Raw genomic sequence first — 14,485 nt, forward strand, 5'->3', positions numbered from 1 at the left:
ACTTATTGGGCTTTCGAATCTACATTGGTGACCACCTTCGAGAATTGACATTTCCTTTGACTCCATTCGAAACTGAACAGCCACCACATCTTACTCATCGGCTTTCAAGGTAGCTCTGCGGAGAAGTGAAAAGAGAAAAACAAAAATGACACTGCGGATGAAGGAAGAACTATGACCTGTGGTGAAGAAATCAATGGCGGGCAATTTGAATTCTAAAATATCAATCTAATTCCACAAACAATAATGGAATGATTTTCGGCATCACTGGACGGCACGTTCGGTTAGAAAACTAAAATATCCATCTTCGACTCTTCCAAAGCATGAAGTAAGAAAAAGAGACAGAGTCGATCGTGGTAACTTCTTCATTATAAATTTTCAAACTAAATCAATATATCTAATTCATAAATAACCCATTCATATTGCGCATTTTGATTATAATTAATAATTAAAGTTAATCTCGCAAACAGGATGTGGACGAGGAAGTTATGACACTTGGAGTTTGTTTAAGCTTTTTAAAATTAAAATTTAAAATTGTGAGTTAGTTGACAGCTACAAATAACCAATTCACATTGCAAATTTAAATTATAATTTATAATTAAGATTAATTTCACAAATAGGGTTTGGGGTGAGGAAGTTATGATACTTAAAATTTGTTAAGATAAAATTTAAAATTTTGAATTAGTTAGGAAGTCATGGACTTATGGTTGAGATCATGGGAGGGAATATTTTAGGATAAGAAAAAGCAGTTGTTGTCAATTTTATTAGGGATAATGATGATATTATTTTTGAAAAATGATCTTAGAAATTAACGACGATTAGGATAACTTTTTTTTTCCCCACAAAATGATGAGGATGATTTAGAATCGCATTATTTTAACAAATGTATACATGACAAGCTTAGAAGAGGGCTCGTTATTTTTCTATTATATATATAGAGTTTTGGAGAATACTTATAGTCATTGATAATTACAAAGCCAACATATAACCTCAAATTAAGCAATGCAGCTAAATTACATTGATATTTTAAATGTTTTAACTTAAACTATGATTTTTTTTTGGTCGAAATCATTTGATATCTTCGGATATGTTGGGTTATTTGTCCGTTCCAAACTAATTCAGATTTTTGTAAACTGTGGACTTTATGATGGTAGATGGATGCTGCTGGGTAATCTTTTTAAGGTTGTGTTAATTATTATGGCTTTAAGTCGCTGGTATATCTGGTAACGCCTGTATTTTCCTAAATCAAAAGCCCTCAATCCAAATTTAAGACGGGCCCAGAAGACGTGGCCCAAAGGAAGAACAACCAACACCCACGTCTTCCACTTCCGCAGGATGTCAATGAATGCATTTCCTCCCAAATGAAGAAGCCGGAAACGTAGATTAGTCGAAACTCCCCAGCCCTAAATCCCGCCAACACGGAAGCCCGCCGATAACACCGAGGAAATAAATCATTTAAAAAGGAACCCGCGCGTTTTTTTCGATTGTCATCGAAGTTTTAGATATACAATTGAATTGAAGAATTGACGATGATTTCAAGTCCGAAAGACTTTGATGCCCCTTATTAGAGCTTCGTGCTCGCTCAGTCTGCTCTCCCTCCCGCCATTCCTCGCTACTGAAGTGGCGCGTGGTGCACTCTCGTCGGTCGATTCCTCCGTCTTCTGCCGGCGATCGGCTTATTCCCGGGTACTTACTTCGAACTTTATTTCTTGCTGGTGCTTCACTCGTCTGTGTATTAGTCCGTATCCACTGCGTCTTTGCGCTGGTCTGATGTTCACCTTTTATTTGTGAATAGTCGTAACAAAATTGGAATAGTCGCTGGTCTGATGCTCGCTTTTCACCGTCCTCGTCTAAGTTAGGGAGGTTTCCTGCCATCGCTGTTTGTTTTCTCGTAACATTGATTAGGTTTTCTCCATCCGTGTATCTGGGGCAAAGCTTTTCCCATTGATGCTTCTTCTACTTCTCTCACATCCACCACTCGTCCACATAGCAAGGTTTGTATTTCTCGACTAAACCCCGTCGGGTTTTGTTCTCCCCCTTCTTCGTAGGTATCATTGCGCACAATTAACAGGGTTCCCCTTGCTCCTTAGGTATAGCTGCATTCTACTCAGCACTTCTCTACGGCGGATGTCGGATGAGGATGGTTCAAAAATTTGATTGATTTTGTTTAAACTGGCTTCGTGAATTTTGCTGTTAACCCCTCTCCCTGAAGTAAATCATGGGGAGTGGAGATAATTTTAGCGATGGGATTGCGGAAACCCGTACTGCTCTGGCTGACTGCACGAATCGGCCCCAGAAGAGGGCGTTTTCATCGATTTCGGTTGACCCGGCTCCTGAATCTGGACATGGGTGTTGTAAGATTGATAACATTGGTGGGGATTTACATTTCTCAAAGAAAGCTTGTATCGAAGGCAGACACGCTGCGGGCGATTCGCAAGAATTGGCAAATCATGACTCAGCAAATGAAGAAAGGGACCGAAGTCTTCCCAAACTGGCCTCCTCCAAATGTGGGGCAACTGAATGTTCGAAAATCTCTGGTTCACTGGATTCCAAATTTCCTGGGCTGGAAAGATGTGTTGGACTTAAGGGCGGTGGCAGTGAAAAATCAACCGAGGACGAGGATCCTCTCAAAGCTTGCTCTTGTTTTTTCTGCTCTACTGGTAGTTTCAATTTCTCTTTATGGTTTCTGATCTTTTACAAATTGGAATATATTTTATTTGAGTACCTAAACATAGCGTTTTATGTTGATAAATAGCTGCTTATATGTGGTCGGACCTCCATTACCAGGATATCAAAGGTAGATTAAGCGGTGAGTGCTTATGGAATTTCTAAATTCCGTGTCTAGCCAACTAGCTCGGCCACATTCAATACCACAATCAATTTAACCATCGTACACTTTCCTTAATGTTCTTCCTAAAAAGAATTGTTTTGGCTAGCTTTGAAGAAGAGCCAGAAAGAAGCAGCAAAGCTGGTTCAGAAAATTTCTGGAGCGAAGGATAATGCTGTGTACAGTCAACGAACTTCTGCGGACTCATCAAAACTAGAATTGGACCTAATGGATCAGTGGAGGTCACTGTTTGGTCATATGGAGAATACCCTGGCTGACGAAAGTCGCCAGCTCGTAAGTTCCCTAACTTTTGCCCGTTTTGAGTTTCGCATGGTTTACAATCTTCAATTTTTAGTCTGGAGTGCTCATTCGCTCTTCTGTAGTTCACTATGCTGCAAGAAAATATTGAATTCGTTTGTTGGTCAAGGGTAAGAAAGTCGTATGTCAAATGGGCGCTGGGTTTGCCCGAGCCATGTTCTAATTTTAACGTCTGCCGGATCAGTAATTGGTATATACTTCTATCAATATAATTGTAGATATTCTGCTTTCTTGACAAAACTTGACTTCTATTGTTTGATTTACAATTTATAAATTTTATTTTCTTTCCCCTGATGTTTGATAATATTGTTATATATTTCAGGAATCAAGTTTTGAAAAACTTAAAGATCTGAGGGAGAGCTTCAAGAATGATCAAGAGGTGATTGACAAGAGGCGTTCTCAAAGTCGCTAGTGATGAAATGTTTCTTATGTTGTAAGATTGATATATATATATATATATATATATGTTTGTGCGCGCGCGCCCTTATGTTAGTTTGTATTCACTCACCAGTGTTTATGGGTTGTTACAACGGACAAGGTACCTGTAGAGTACTTTAAAATCATATATCGAAACGTGTCGTTTCCTTCGTCAGACGTGAAACAAATCTGCCTCTGGGATTGCTGGCATATATCTGAAGCCTTTGGAATTGGGGAATCATTGATGGTTCTGCTTCCACTTTGGTTCCATTTGGTTGTAAGATGATTAAAAAAGATATGTAAATTACATTTATTAGGAGAGGAATTATTAGTTTATGAATTGAAAATTGTGATTTATAAAATTTTTAAAGAGTATAATGATTTTCACATTTATATCATATATTAATAAATTTTATTATGCGTATCATAAAAAAATAGTGATTTAATTTATTTTTATTTTAATTTTTTTAATTCATTTTATTTTATGCTTTTTTAATAATCAAATGGGACGTTGGATATTAATAAATTGTACTTGCTGAAATTTGTTTTCATAGGTCATCACGATCAAATGACTGTCTGGTGGTTATATTACCAAGGTTATAGAAGTTGAAATTGTTTGTGATAGTACTTTATGATGGCAACTAAAGTTTGTTTTTTTTTCAAAGTTAGAGTTAGGAAATGAGTGCACTTTCTTTACAAGAGCTTCGTTTTTATAAGCTCAAGTTTTGAGGTTCAGTTTTTTTGTAAAATTATTCTTTTTGTGAAGCGTAACTTTTATTCAAATAACTCAAAGTCAAATTCATAAGCCTTTTTTAAAAAAATAAATAAATTAAGCATTGCAAATTAAAATCCAAAAATCCAAAATCAATGTACCCAATGGAAAATTCTTAATATGATCACATAGAATTAGAAAATCTACATTATAACCTAACTTCATGTTTTAAAATCAACTCAAAATATCAATTTACAAAATAATGTTATGAACATCAAACGAGAGTAGCAATATAGAACACATAACAAGAATCAAAAATTGAAACCCAACATTTATTAAAATTGATCAAAGAAAAATACATAACTATAAAATCCTTAACAACTTGGCAAAACCCTAATATCATCAACCTCAGATACATGACAAGAAAATGAAGAGGAGTGAGGAGATCGATTGAGCAATGTTACTTGAAGTCAAGATCAAGAATTAGAGGAGTGAGGGGAGCTACTAAACAACAAGCACCATGACTAGAAGTTGAGTTCGAGATCAAGCTATTGACTTAGCGTCATGATGCCATGAGCTACCGTTGTTGAGATTGAGACTGAGAGGAGTTGGGAGAGGGGAGCTAGCAATTGAGATCAAGGGGTGAGAGCACCTTAGCATCATGAATTCGTGACTACGTGAGGAGAGCACCATGATTGAGCACCCATAGCAACACTTGCAATTGAAAATTAGAGATTGCTAGGAGAGGGAGGAGAGGTGGAGATCGTGAGGAGAGGTCGAGAAGGAGAGTAGCTTCGTTGGGTCAAAGAGTGTCGTATGAGCTTAGGGTTGAAATGAGAAAGAACAGTGCACTTAGGGTTGAAATGGAAGAAGAGTGTATCATGCTAAGCCAAAATAATGTGTTTGAAATGGGGGAAGACAGAGAAATTGGGTTTGAAAGGCTATCCAAGCTAGGCCTATATTTTAAGGTTTATAAGGGTTGGCTTTGAAGCACAGTTTTTTAAGAAATTATTAATTTTTTAAATATAAATTTTTATAAAAACAGACTTAAATGAATGGCTTTTGAAGTCCAAAAGTTGTTATTTACCAACTTTATTGTGGGCTAACTAGGAAAAAGGCCCATAAATTTGAATTAGATGATGTGGTCGATCTACCTCAGCTGGTTTGTGATCTGTGAAAAAGGGAAAATGAATTCGTGAGGCAAGTTTATGGACCACTCATTGATATCGTGGCCCAGCCCCCTGGTATTGATAGATTTGAAATAGAATATCCAAAAATGAACAAGGATGCTCAGTATAAGTATGGATGAAACTGTAGCTGCTGAGCAATGCATTAACTGGAGTGCACCGTTGTTTGTGTGGTCAACGCATTTCCAATAGAGCATGAATAGGGGGGTATATTTTGTGCAACTGAGCTTAGAGACGCACATGGCGGCACATGGAACAAGAGGTGCCTCTTGACCATGCCATTATTAAAAGAATGAAGCACTCAGTTGTTGAGTTTGGATTAATTTAGGTAAGGACTTACTTTTGTCTACACGTGGAGTCACAGCCTTTTGCTCCTATTATTTTATTTTTGCTAAATACTGCATGTGATGAGTTCATTAATTAATTGCGGAATACTTCAAGAATTGGGTTGGATTGATGGAATGCCCCATGTGATTGATTGAATCCAGCGTTAGCGAAGCTTATCATGAACGGCTAACACCAAATTTTAGCAGGGGAATGACTGTTAATTCTCAAGGAATTAATTAATTTAAACTAAATTTCAATCAATTTTAAAGTGTCAAAAAGTCTCTTGGTCTTTTAATGGTAACAAATTTAATATTTTTAAAAATTCATAAATTCAACTCTAAATTTTATAACTTTGTTGTGATACTTTTCAATTTGATTTTCTAATTTTAAAAAGGTTGAAAAATAAGCAATAGACAATGAAGAATCTATTTATTTTATTGACAAACAAGCAATAGGCAAATAATAAACAATAGACTTAATATTTTTTAATATTAAATTTAAACCCTTGTATTTTCTATTAAAATTTAAAAAATAAATTATAAAATTTATCACAATAAAATTATAGAATTGGGAACCCAACTTGTAAATTCTCAAATCTGTTAGACTTAAAAATTTTTAATATTAAAGATGAATATTTGTATTTTCTGTTACAAATAAGAAAACAAGTTACAAATGTATTACAATTAAGTTGCAAAACAAGGAACAGAACTTGCAAATTCTTAAAAAACTATTAGATTTAATACTTATAAATATTAAAGATAAACATTTATATTTTCTATTAAAATTTAAAAAAAAAAGTTACAAAATTAGTAGTTAAATTTGTAAATCCTTGTCAGATTTATTATCACTGAAGAATAAGAGACGTTATTGGTGTTTTAAATTTAGTTGAAGCTTAAATCAATTGGTCCTTTAAAATTTAACTATCATTCTCCCAATTTTAACCCCTCCTTATGGCTGCTGTGGTTGACCTTAAACATTCTTAAGGCATTCCACCTAGACAATTCACTCACTCCGAGAAAAGTTTAAAAAGTTTAAATGGGAAGTGCCTTTGAGTCAGAAAAGTTTAAAAAGGAAATAAATTCAAAAGTCTGAATGGGGTTTGCGTGGCTTGAAAGTGATGCCATGTCCCACCTTTCCGTTGTGAGAAGGAATCGCGTCCAATGAAAGCGCACCCTCTCCGCTCAGCGCTCACGTTCACGTTTCTTCCACGCCACGCTTCTCGTCGTCAACCTTTTGACTTTGCCTCCACTTCCTTTATTTCAAAATTCAAATTATAACATACTTTTAAAAAAATTCACATTTTATAATAAAAATAAAATTTTATCAATATTACTTTTTAAATATTATCATCTAACAAGGATGAATCCATAAATTATAGTATGGAGTTAAAACTGAAATTTCATCTGAATGTAGGAGTCAAGCATTGATTTTTACATTTTTCACAAACAAAATTAAACTTGTTTTTAAATAAAATTTGAAGTATGGGAGGGCCACTGCCCCTTGCTGCCACCCTTTTAAATTTTTTATTATTATATATTTTTTTATATTCCTTTATAAATAAAATATTAAAAAATAAATTTGTAAAATATATTTAATAAATTTTATTTATATATATAATTTTATCTAAAAGTGTTTTAATATTTGAGACATAGATAATGTTATTCATTTTCTTATTTATTTTTAAAGAATACAAATAAATTATGTAAACTATTCTCATTTTTAAAAAAAGGGGCTTCCATCAACCTCTACTCTTTGGATATTCAATCTCTGTTAACATTTTTTTAATCCTGCAATCTTTGGTATCTTTGATGATGATTACTTCTTTTTTTATTTTTAATCTTTTTTAATTGTTTAACTTTAAAATTATATCTTTGCAATATTTTACTCTTTCCTGTCTAAAATATAAATATTTTTTATTAATTAATTTTGATCCAAAATATAAATAATTTAGTATTTGTAAATAATTTTTTATTTTACTTCTTATATTTATTTATTAATTTTGATTATTGTGTTTGTGAATTTATTTCTTCTTTCTCTCTCATTATAAAATGAAACTAAGAATAAAAGAATATTATACTCCCTCCATTAAAAAATGTAAGGTATTTTTAACCGAACTTCATCCTCAATAAAATAGTTGCCTATTTTTAAACTAATCATATTTTTCTATATTTACTTCTATTAATATTATTATCTCTATCAATAGGAGCACTTAAAAAAAATAATGATTACACTTTAAAAAATTTAAAATACTTTATATTTTTAAATATCTGATTTTTTTAAAAAATATTTTATATTTTTAAATAAAAGGAAATATTTTCATGGGAATAAAAATTCGAAGAACATATTCGTCATGGTTTTATTCGCGCTATTTAGATGTGGGCGCACCCTTCAAAGATCCCATTCCCCGTCTTTCGTCCACTGGGCAACCCCTAGGGTCCGATTTGTTTGCGGCATCTTGATTTCCTTTTAAAACAATGGCTCCTGATTTTTATTTCTAGAGAAAATTAGGGGACGTGATAATTATAAAATAATTATTCTGGTGTGACGACGCTGGCAGTGACGCATGAGTGGGCCCCAATCTTTTCAGCTTAAACTGGAAAATACTTGTATATAACATGTTGATACTTTTATTTTTAAAATATAGAATACAATATATTTTTGATATATGTAAATAAATTTATAAAAATATTATACAAATATTAAAAATATGATTTTAATTTAGAAAATATCCAACCTAACATATATATATATATATATATAATTATTTATAGTAATTCAAACAAAACATAATCATTAATTATATTTGAAAAAAATATAATTTTGAGTTCCTGTATTTTGTTCAAATACTCTTCATTTGTTATGTAAGATATTAGTTGTTTATTTTTTTACTTCACTTATTAATTTATAAATATGAGTTATAAATTATATGAGTTGACATGTCAATAATTATATAAGATTTAACATTAATTTTTTAATTATAAGTAGCAACATTAATTGTTAAATTATAAATTTTACTTATTAATTTACTAACATCAGTTGTAAATTACTGATAGATCTTGTAACTTACAAATATCAATTGTAAATTATTAAAAATTTTTATAATTTATAATTAATATTAATAAATTAACAATTAATGTTATTGATTGCTTGACAAATTTATGTAATTTACAGGGTAAATAAACAAGTGTAGTAAAAAAATTAATAACTAATAATTCTACGTAATAAGTGAAAAATATTTTATTTTTTTTTTGATAAAAATTTTTTAACTTTTCTTCTTTAAATTGAATTAAAATTTTAAAATAGTTTTAAACTTACTTGAAATTAAGTTTCAAATTTTTCCCTTAAAGTATCTGAAGCTGCGCTTCATTGGGCTTGAGTAACCACTCCACGTGGTTGCACTTACCGCTTCCAGAGCTCTCTTCCACCACATTCACACTCATCTCTATCAAAACTCACCCCACCATTTTATTTCCTGATTTCCTCTCCAATCCTTCCCTAGTCCCTACTATAGATTACAATATTTTTAATGTATAAAACATGGCATGCCAGGCGAAGACAAAAACGCATTAAGTACCAAAAGTTTGACAACTATAGAGGGTAGCCCGCCGCGGCTGTTGTCAGCAGTATTTAACCCAATTCAACGACGACACGTGTACCCCACTTCTTAGGGTGTGGCACCCCATCACGCATGTCGTTTTCCTATAGGCGGTCCGTCATCCAATAGGGGCATCCGTATCCTTGAAGTTGACGAGGCAACAGATTGGTTCGAGTAAACAAGGCTGATGCTTCTTTCCTGGCCCTGGAATCTCATCAGCACCGGGCTATATAAATCGAGGAAGTGACCCATACACTGCAGGATAGGAGCTACCAAAGTGAGGCCACCACCCAAAAAACCACGAGTGATTTAGATTTCTCATCTTCTTTCTTCACTAACCCTTTCCCTTTCTCTGATCTCCCGCTTCTGGGATCCCTCTCTGTCATCGTCTGTCCTTGAAACTGAACTTTCGAGTTTCTATAAACGTGCTCATGGTCTCGTACACATACTTTCAAAGTCCGGCGTTTCAGGTGGAGATTCAGGTTTTCTAAAACTTTCTGTTTTTCCCTTCTGTTGCAGCTTTCTTCAGCCTGTGCTCTGATTTTGAAATTGAGACAGGTCTTCTTGTATATTTGGTTTTAGATTCCTATTTTCTTTCCCTGTGATTTTCTCATCTGGTGTAGTATGGCGACAATTATTGGTATGTATACTAATAGCAGCAGCCTGGCATCAGATTTGTTAGATCCGTGTAGTGAAGATGTGATAAAATCGCTCGAACCTTTTGTGTCAATGGATTCATCTGCGTCTCCTCTCTCTTCCCTCTCTTTCCCATCTTCGCCTTCCCGCTCGATTGCTTCACCCACTTCTATGCCCAGCTATTTTCCCGACCTACTCACAACATCGAGCTCCCCCGTATTTTCTTCGGGGTTCTCGAGTAGCATAGGGCTTAACCAACTTACCCCATCTCAAATTCTTCAGATTCAGGCTCAATTCCAGGTCCGACACCAACAATCCGTCGGTCTCCTCAGCCCAAAACCCGTCCCCATGAAACGTGTCCGTAATGCTCCGAAACCCACGAAACTGTACCGAGGAGTGAGGCAGAGGCATTGGGGCAAATGGGTGGCTGAGATCAGACTCCCAAAGAATCGAACCCGTCTCTGGCTCGGCACTTTTGACACTGCCGAAGAGGCTGCTCTGGCTTATGACAGTGCTGCTTATAAGCTCAGGGGTGAGTTTGCTCGCCTTAATTTCCCTCATCTGCGACACCAAGGAGTTCACGTGTTTGGTGAATTTGGGAATTACAAACCTCTGCATTCCTCCGTCGAAGCCAAGCTTCGAGCTATTTGTGAAAGCTTGGCCCAGAAACAGGGAAGTGCAGGGGAGGCTTGTTCCGTCGCCGATTCAAAGGCTAAGGTGGTGCCGGATGACTCAGAATCGAAAAGTGATGTAGAGGATTGTAAGGTGGAGAACGCGGCTTCGTCGCCTTCGTCTGATGAATCCTGGACCGGTTCGTCTTCCCCTGAATCCGACATCACTTTCTTGGATTTCTCGGATTCCAATGATGAGACCATCGACTTTGGGCTGGAGAAGTTTCCTTCCGTGGAGATTGATTGGTCTGCTATTTGAGATGTCATCAATCTTTCTTGTTATGTGGCGTTATTCTGTTTTAGATCGAGCATGCATGCACTTGTATGTTGTTGTTCTGGACGTCATGGGCAGCAATCTGCAATGAAATTTTTGGAATTTGCAGAGGTGTTGTCCAAGACAGTGTGCAAAATTAGCGTAGAAAATAAAGAGTTCAGGAGCTCGTGTTGCTTGTTGTGCGGGTGCTTTTTAATCCATGCACGACCAAGGGAGCTTCCTCTTTAGGTCTAGGTTGTACTTGTACCAGAATCAATGTAATTAAAACCTTCCAGCATATGAATCTCATGCTAGTCTGTTTAATCTTAGGATATGAGCACATATGGTTCTGTTCCGTAATTACAGGCAGCAGTTTCGGTTATGCCAGTTACCACAAGCTCCCCAACTAGATAATTTACCGTGTTTTACTACCTGTGTCAATGGAGATGGGATCATTGCACGCAAATTCATTTGAACTCAAGGCTGAGAGGATGGCTTCAACGCCTCCTTCCTAGTCATTTCAATTAAATTGATCGACTCTGCACCACTTCCTGATTTTGGAGCATATAATAAGCAGTAACTGACATACAAAATTAAATGTTCTAATATTAACAATCGACAAAAGAGATTGGGACAATCACAGGGCTAGGGAAAAAAGATATTCACAAGCAATGATTACTAAAAATTTTCATTTGAGAAAAATAAATATTTTAATATTAACAATAATTCATTCTATATTCATCCTTTTTATAAATAATTTTTTGCCAGGCCTTTGTATATGATTCTTCCAAAAAAGATAAGTATTTAATCACCAATGTATTATTATTTTTTAAGTTGACAATATGATCATTTATTTTTTAAATAAGGAATCAGTCGCACTCTCGTGAAGCATACTTCGCGCCCAAAAAAACCAAGATAACAAACTCATAACAGATGCACGACTATTTTTTCATTGGAATGCAAAATGGAATAAAAGGAAAGATAAATAATATATATTTTGATTTGTATACGTTAAAATGACAAAAAACTTCAAACTCATGCACCCAAGTGAAAATAGAAAGGAAAACAAAAAAGATGTTTTTAATCTCTTCATATTTATTAATCGAAGTCTTGTCGTTGTTAATGGAGGGAGAGTTATGTTTGGAAAATTGTGTTATGTGGTAAAGGTAAAGAGGATTAGCGAGTAAAAGGCGTTGGTAAAAGATTAGGAGGAGAAAAATCTGAGGATGGAGGAGGAAAGAAGCATCAAAATCAAAAGGGAAGGGCTGAAGGAGTCCACTAACCATCATGAAATGATGAAAGAGGGCCGTCCCTTCCTCACGAAACCACACAACATGAATGCCACCTTCGTCCCTGTAACTGTTCCTGCATTCTTATTCTCTACTCCGAGTCAGTCTCGGCCTTAGCTTGTGGCCACAAAAATATCTTTCCCACAGTGGCGTTCACGAGCCTGAATTGATTAGAGTCAGCAACAAAAAAGGAGAGTGAAGGATGGAGATAGATGCCCAAACTTTGCGTACAAGTGTGGGTTGTGGTTGCCGAGGGGGATCAAAACAAGTTGTTCCTTCGCACCTTGCAGGTTCTGTTGACATGCCGACTCAAGAATCCATCTCATGTGCTGTTAAGATTGGATGAAGAGCATCGCGTGCTGTGAAGATCGTGTAAAGATAACATCTTTACGTCTATTCCTTACAGTATGCGCTGTCTCGTAGTGATGCCCCCTTTTTTACTGAAAAATACATTCATAATTTAAAACAATTATAGCAAATCCAAGTCAGCACAGCCCTTTCATCATCTGCAGCTTTTTGGGCAAAAAGATGGAGATAATCAAAGAGACAATAAGTTGCATATACATAGAATGAGATGATGCCCACCTCAAATCATTTTTCCCGTCCTTTCTTATCTTTTCCATTTTCATTTATATTTAACATCAACTTCTTCACGTTTTTAGTTTCCGAGATTTCTCCCCCCTGCAAATGTGGCATGTGTAAATAGCACCTTGAGCATTTGGCTTTAAGTTATAAATATTCGAAATGCAATATGAACAATTCTTAAACCATTTCTTTTTAATATAATTTAAAATTCGTAAGAACTATTGTTCGGAAGGATTAAGGCATAGACATACACCATTACGGCTCTCCCTTTAACTCCTCTGACTCCAGTTGTTTATAAAAGCAATCATGTCATCAAATCGACCCTAATTTCCATCTCAGGCCTTTTTATATGCTACAATGGGCCCCAAAATATTTACCCAAAGCCATGTACACATCAGCCCGTTTTGCATTCGACTGGATTCTTAATTCCCCTTCCTGTTTCCCCAGTCCCTACTCTTTTATTCACGTTCCTCGTGCACCTCGAAACGATTTTCATCTGGCTCAAATTTTCATCTTATTTCTCTTCACGTTAGTATGGAACGTTCAAAATTACATAATTTCATATACTTATGACGTTTATGGAAGCCCACTGAACGGGGCATTGGGGCAATATATTCATACATGACTGAGACTCATAATAAAATAAAATGATATGTTGGTGACTTTTAAGCATGTCTTGAAATCCCACGTTGGATCCAGGGGATAGAAAATAAATCTCATGAGCTTAAATAAACATATAATAAAAATATAAAATCAAATCATAAACTCATAAAAATTTATCTTTATTAATAAATAATTATTAAAATATATGAGTAAATAATTTATATATAACAAATAATCATAATCTGATTTAAATATAATACAAAATATAAAAATTTTAGAATAGGCTAACTTAGGGCCTATTTGATTTCTATTTTTAATTTTTTATTTTTAAAAATTATTTTATAATACAGTTTTTAGAAGAATTTAAAAAAAATAAAATAAAAATATGTTTGGTTATATTAATTTAAAAATAATTTTAAAATTAAAAAATAAGTTGATAGTGATGATTATAGGTGATTTATGATAAAAATTAATCAGCATAATTATAATTTTTAATAATTAAATATACTATATTTTAAAAGTAAGAAAAATAAAATGAAAATAACGTAAAGTTGTTTCTATTTTTTGTTTTTCAAAACAAAAAAAAATAAAAACAGTTTTGCAAACAAATAAATAGAAAACACTTAACCAAATAAGTTTTTAAAAATTTTTTATTTTCAAAAATAAAAAATAGTTTTTGAAAATATAAAACAAACAGGATCTTATTTCTTATATTTTTTTGTTTTCTTTTTTATTAATATTAGTTTTTCTTTTTAAGCTTTTCTCTCTCTCTTTGAACTAGTTCCCATCACTTTTATGAATTTTTATATATAATTATAATTTGATTTAAATATAATACAAAATATAAAAATTTTAGAGTAGGCCAACTTAGGTTTGTTTGGTTTCTATTTTTATTTTTTATTTTTAAAAATTATTTTATAATACAGTTTTTAGAATTTTTTTCAAAACAAAATAAAATGAAAATGCATTTGGTTACATTCATTTAAAAGCATTTTTAAAATTAAAAAAATAAATTGATAGTGATGATTATAGGTGATTAATGATAAAAATTAATCAGCATAATATAAT

General features: G+C 33.8%; 2 protein-coding genes across 3 annotated transcripts; both read left to right on the plus strand.

The window, feature by feature from the left end:
• The first annotated feature begins 1,339 nt into the window (after positions 1 to 1,339).
• Positions 1,340 to 3,952, plus strand: LOC129320705 (uncharacterized). 2 transcript variants are annotated; one of them, XM_054966266.1, is made up of 7 exons: positions 1,340 to 1,683; positions 1,793 to 1,991; positions 2,088 to 2,657; positions 2,753 to 2,806; positions 2,934 to 3,118; positions 3,208 to 3,332; positions 3,465 to 3,952. In XM_054966266.1, the coding sequence occupies exons 3-7, from the start codon at positions 2,216 to 2,218 to the stop codon at positions 3,493 to 3,495; spliced, it is 837 nt and encodes a 278-aa protein (XP_054822241.1). In that variant the 5' UTR covers positions 1,340 to 1,683; positions 1,793 to 1,991; positions 2,088 to 2,215; the 3' UTR covers positions 3,496 to 3,952. The 2 variants fall into 2 exon arrangements, with proteins under 2 accessions (XP_054822241.1, XP_054822242.1); XM_054966267.1 differs by lacking the exon at positions 3,208 to 3,332 and having other exon boundaries at positions 1,344 to 1,683.
• Positions 3,953 to 9,624: 5,672 nt separating this feature from the next.
• Positions 9,625 to 11,269, plus strand: LOC129319219 (ethylene-responsive transcription factor ERF060-like). Its single transcript, XM_054964218.1, has one exon. It carries the CDS (start codon positions 10,005 to 10,007, stop codon positions 10,944 to 10,946), a length of 942 nt encoding a protein of 313 aa, XP_054820193.1. The 5' UTR covers positions 9,625 to 10,004; the 3' UTR covers positions 10,947 to 11,269.
• The last annotated feature ends 3,216 nt before the right edge of the window (positions 11,270 to 14,485 follow it).

The sequence above is a fragment of the Prosopis cineraria genome, unplaced genomic scaffold (assembly GCF_029017545.1).
Source record: "Prosopis cineraria cultivar Desert tree isolate PC_DT_omini unplaced genomic scaffold, ASM2901754v1 PC9, whole genome shotgun sequence".
Taxonomy (NCBI): Eukaryota; Viridiplantae; Streptophyta; class Magnoliopsida; order Fabales; family Fabaceae; genus Prosopis; species Prosopis cineraria.

What these genes read in the sequence shown, in the direction of transcription:
- LOC129319219 (XM_054964218.1), top strand. Translation starts at nt 10,005, where the DNA reads ATGGCGACAATTATTGGTATGTATACTAATAGCAGCAGCCTGGCATCA.
- LOC129320705 (XM_054966266.1), top strand. Translation starts at nt 2,216, where the DNA reads ATGGGGAGTGGAGATAATTTTAGCGATGGGATTGCGGAAACCCGTACT. An exon ending in TTGTTTTTTCTGCTCTACTG is followed by an intron (nt 2,658 to 2,752) that starts GTAGTTTCAATT and finishes GTTGATAAATAG; the next exon opens with CTGCTTATATGTGGTCGGAC. An exon ending in GTCTGCCGGATCAGTAATTG is followed by an intron (nt 3,333 to 3,464) that starts GTATATACTTCT and finishes TATATATTTCAG; the next exon opens with GAATCAAGTTTTGAAAAACT.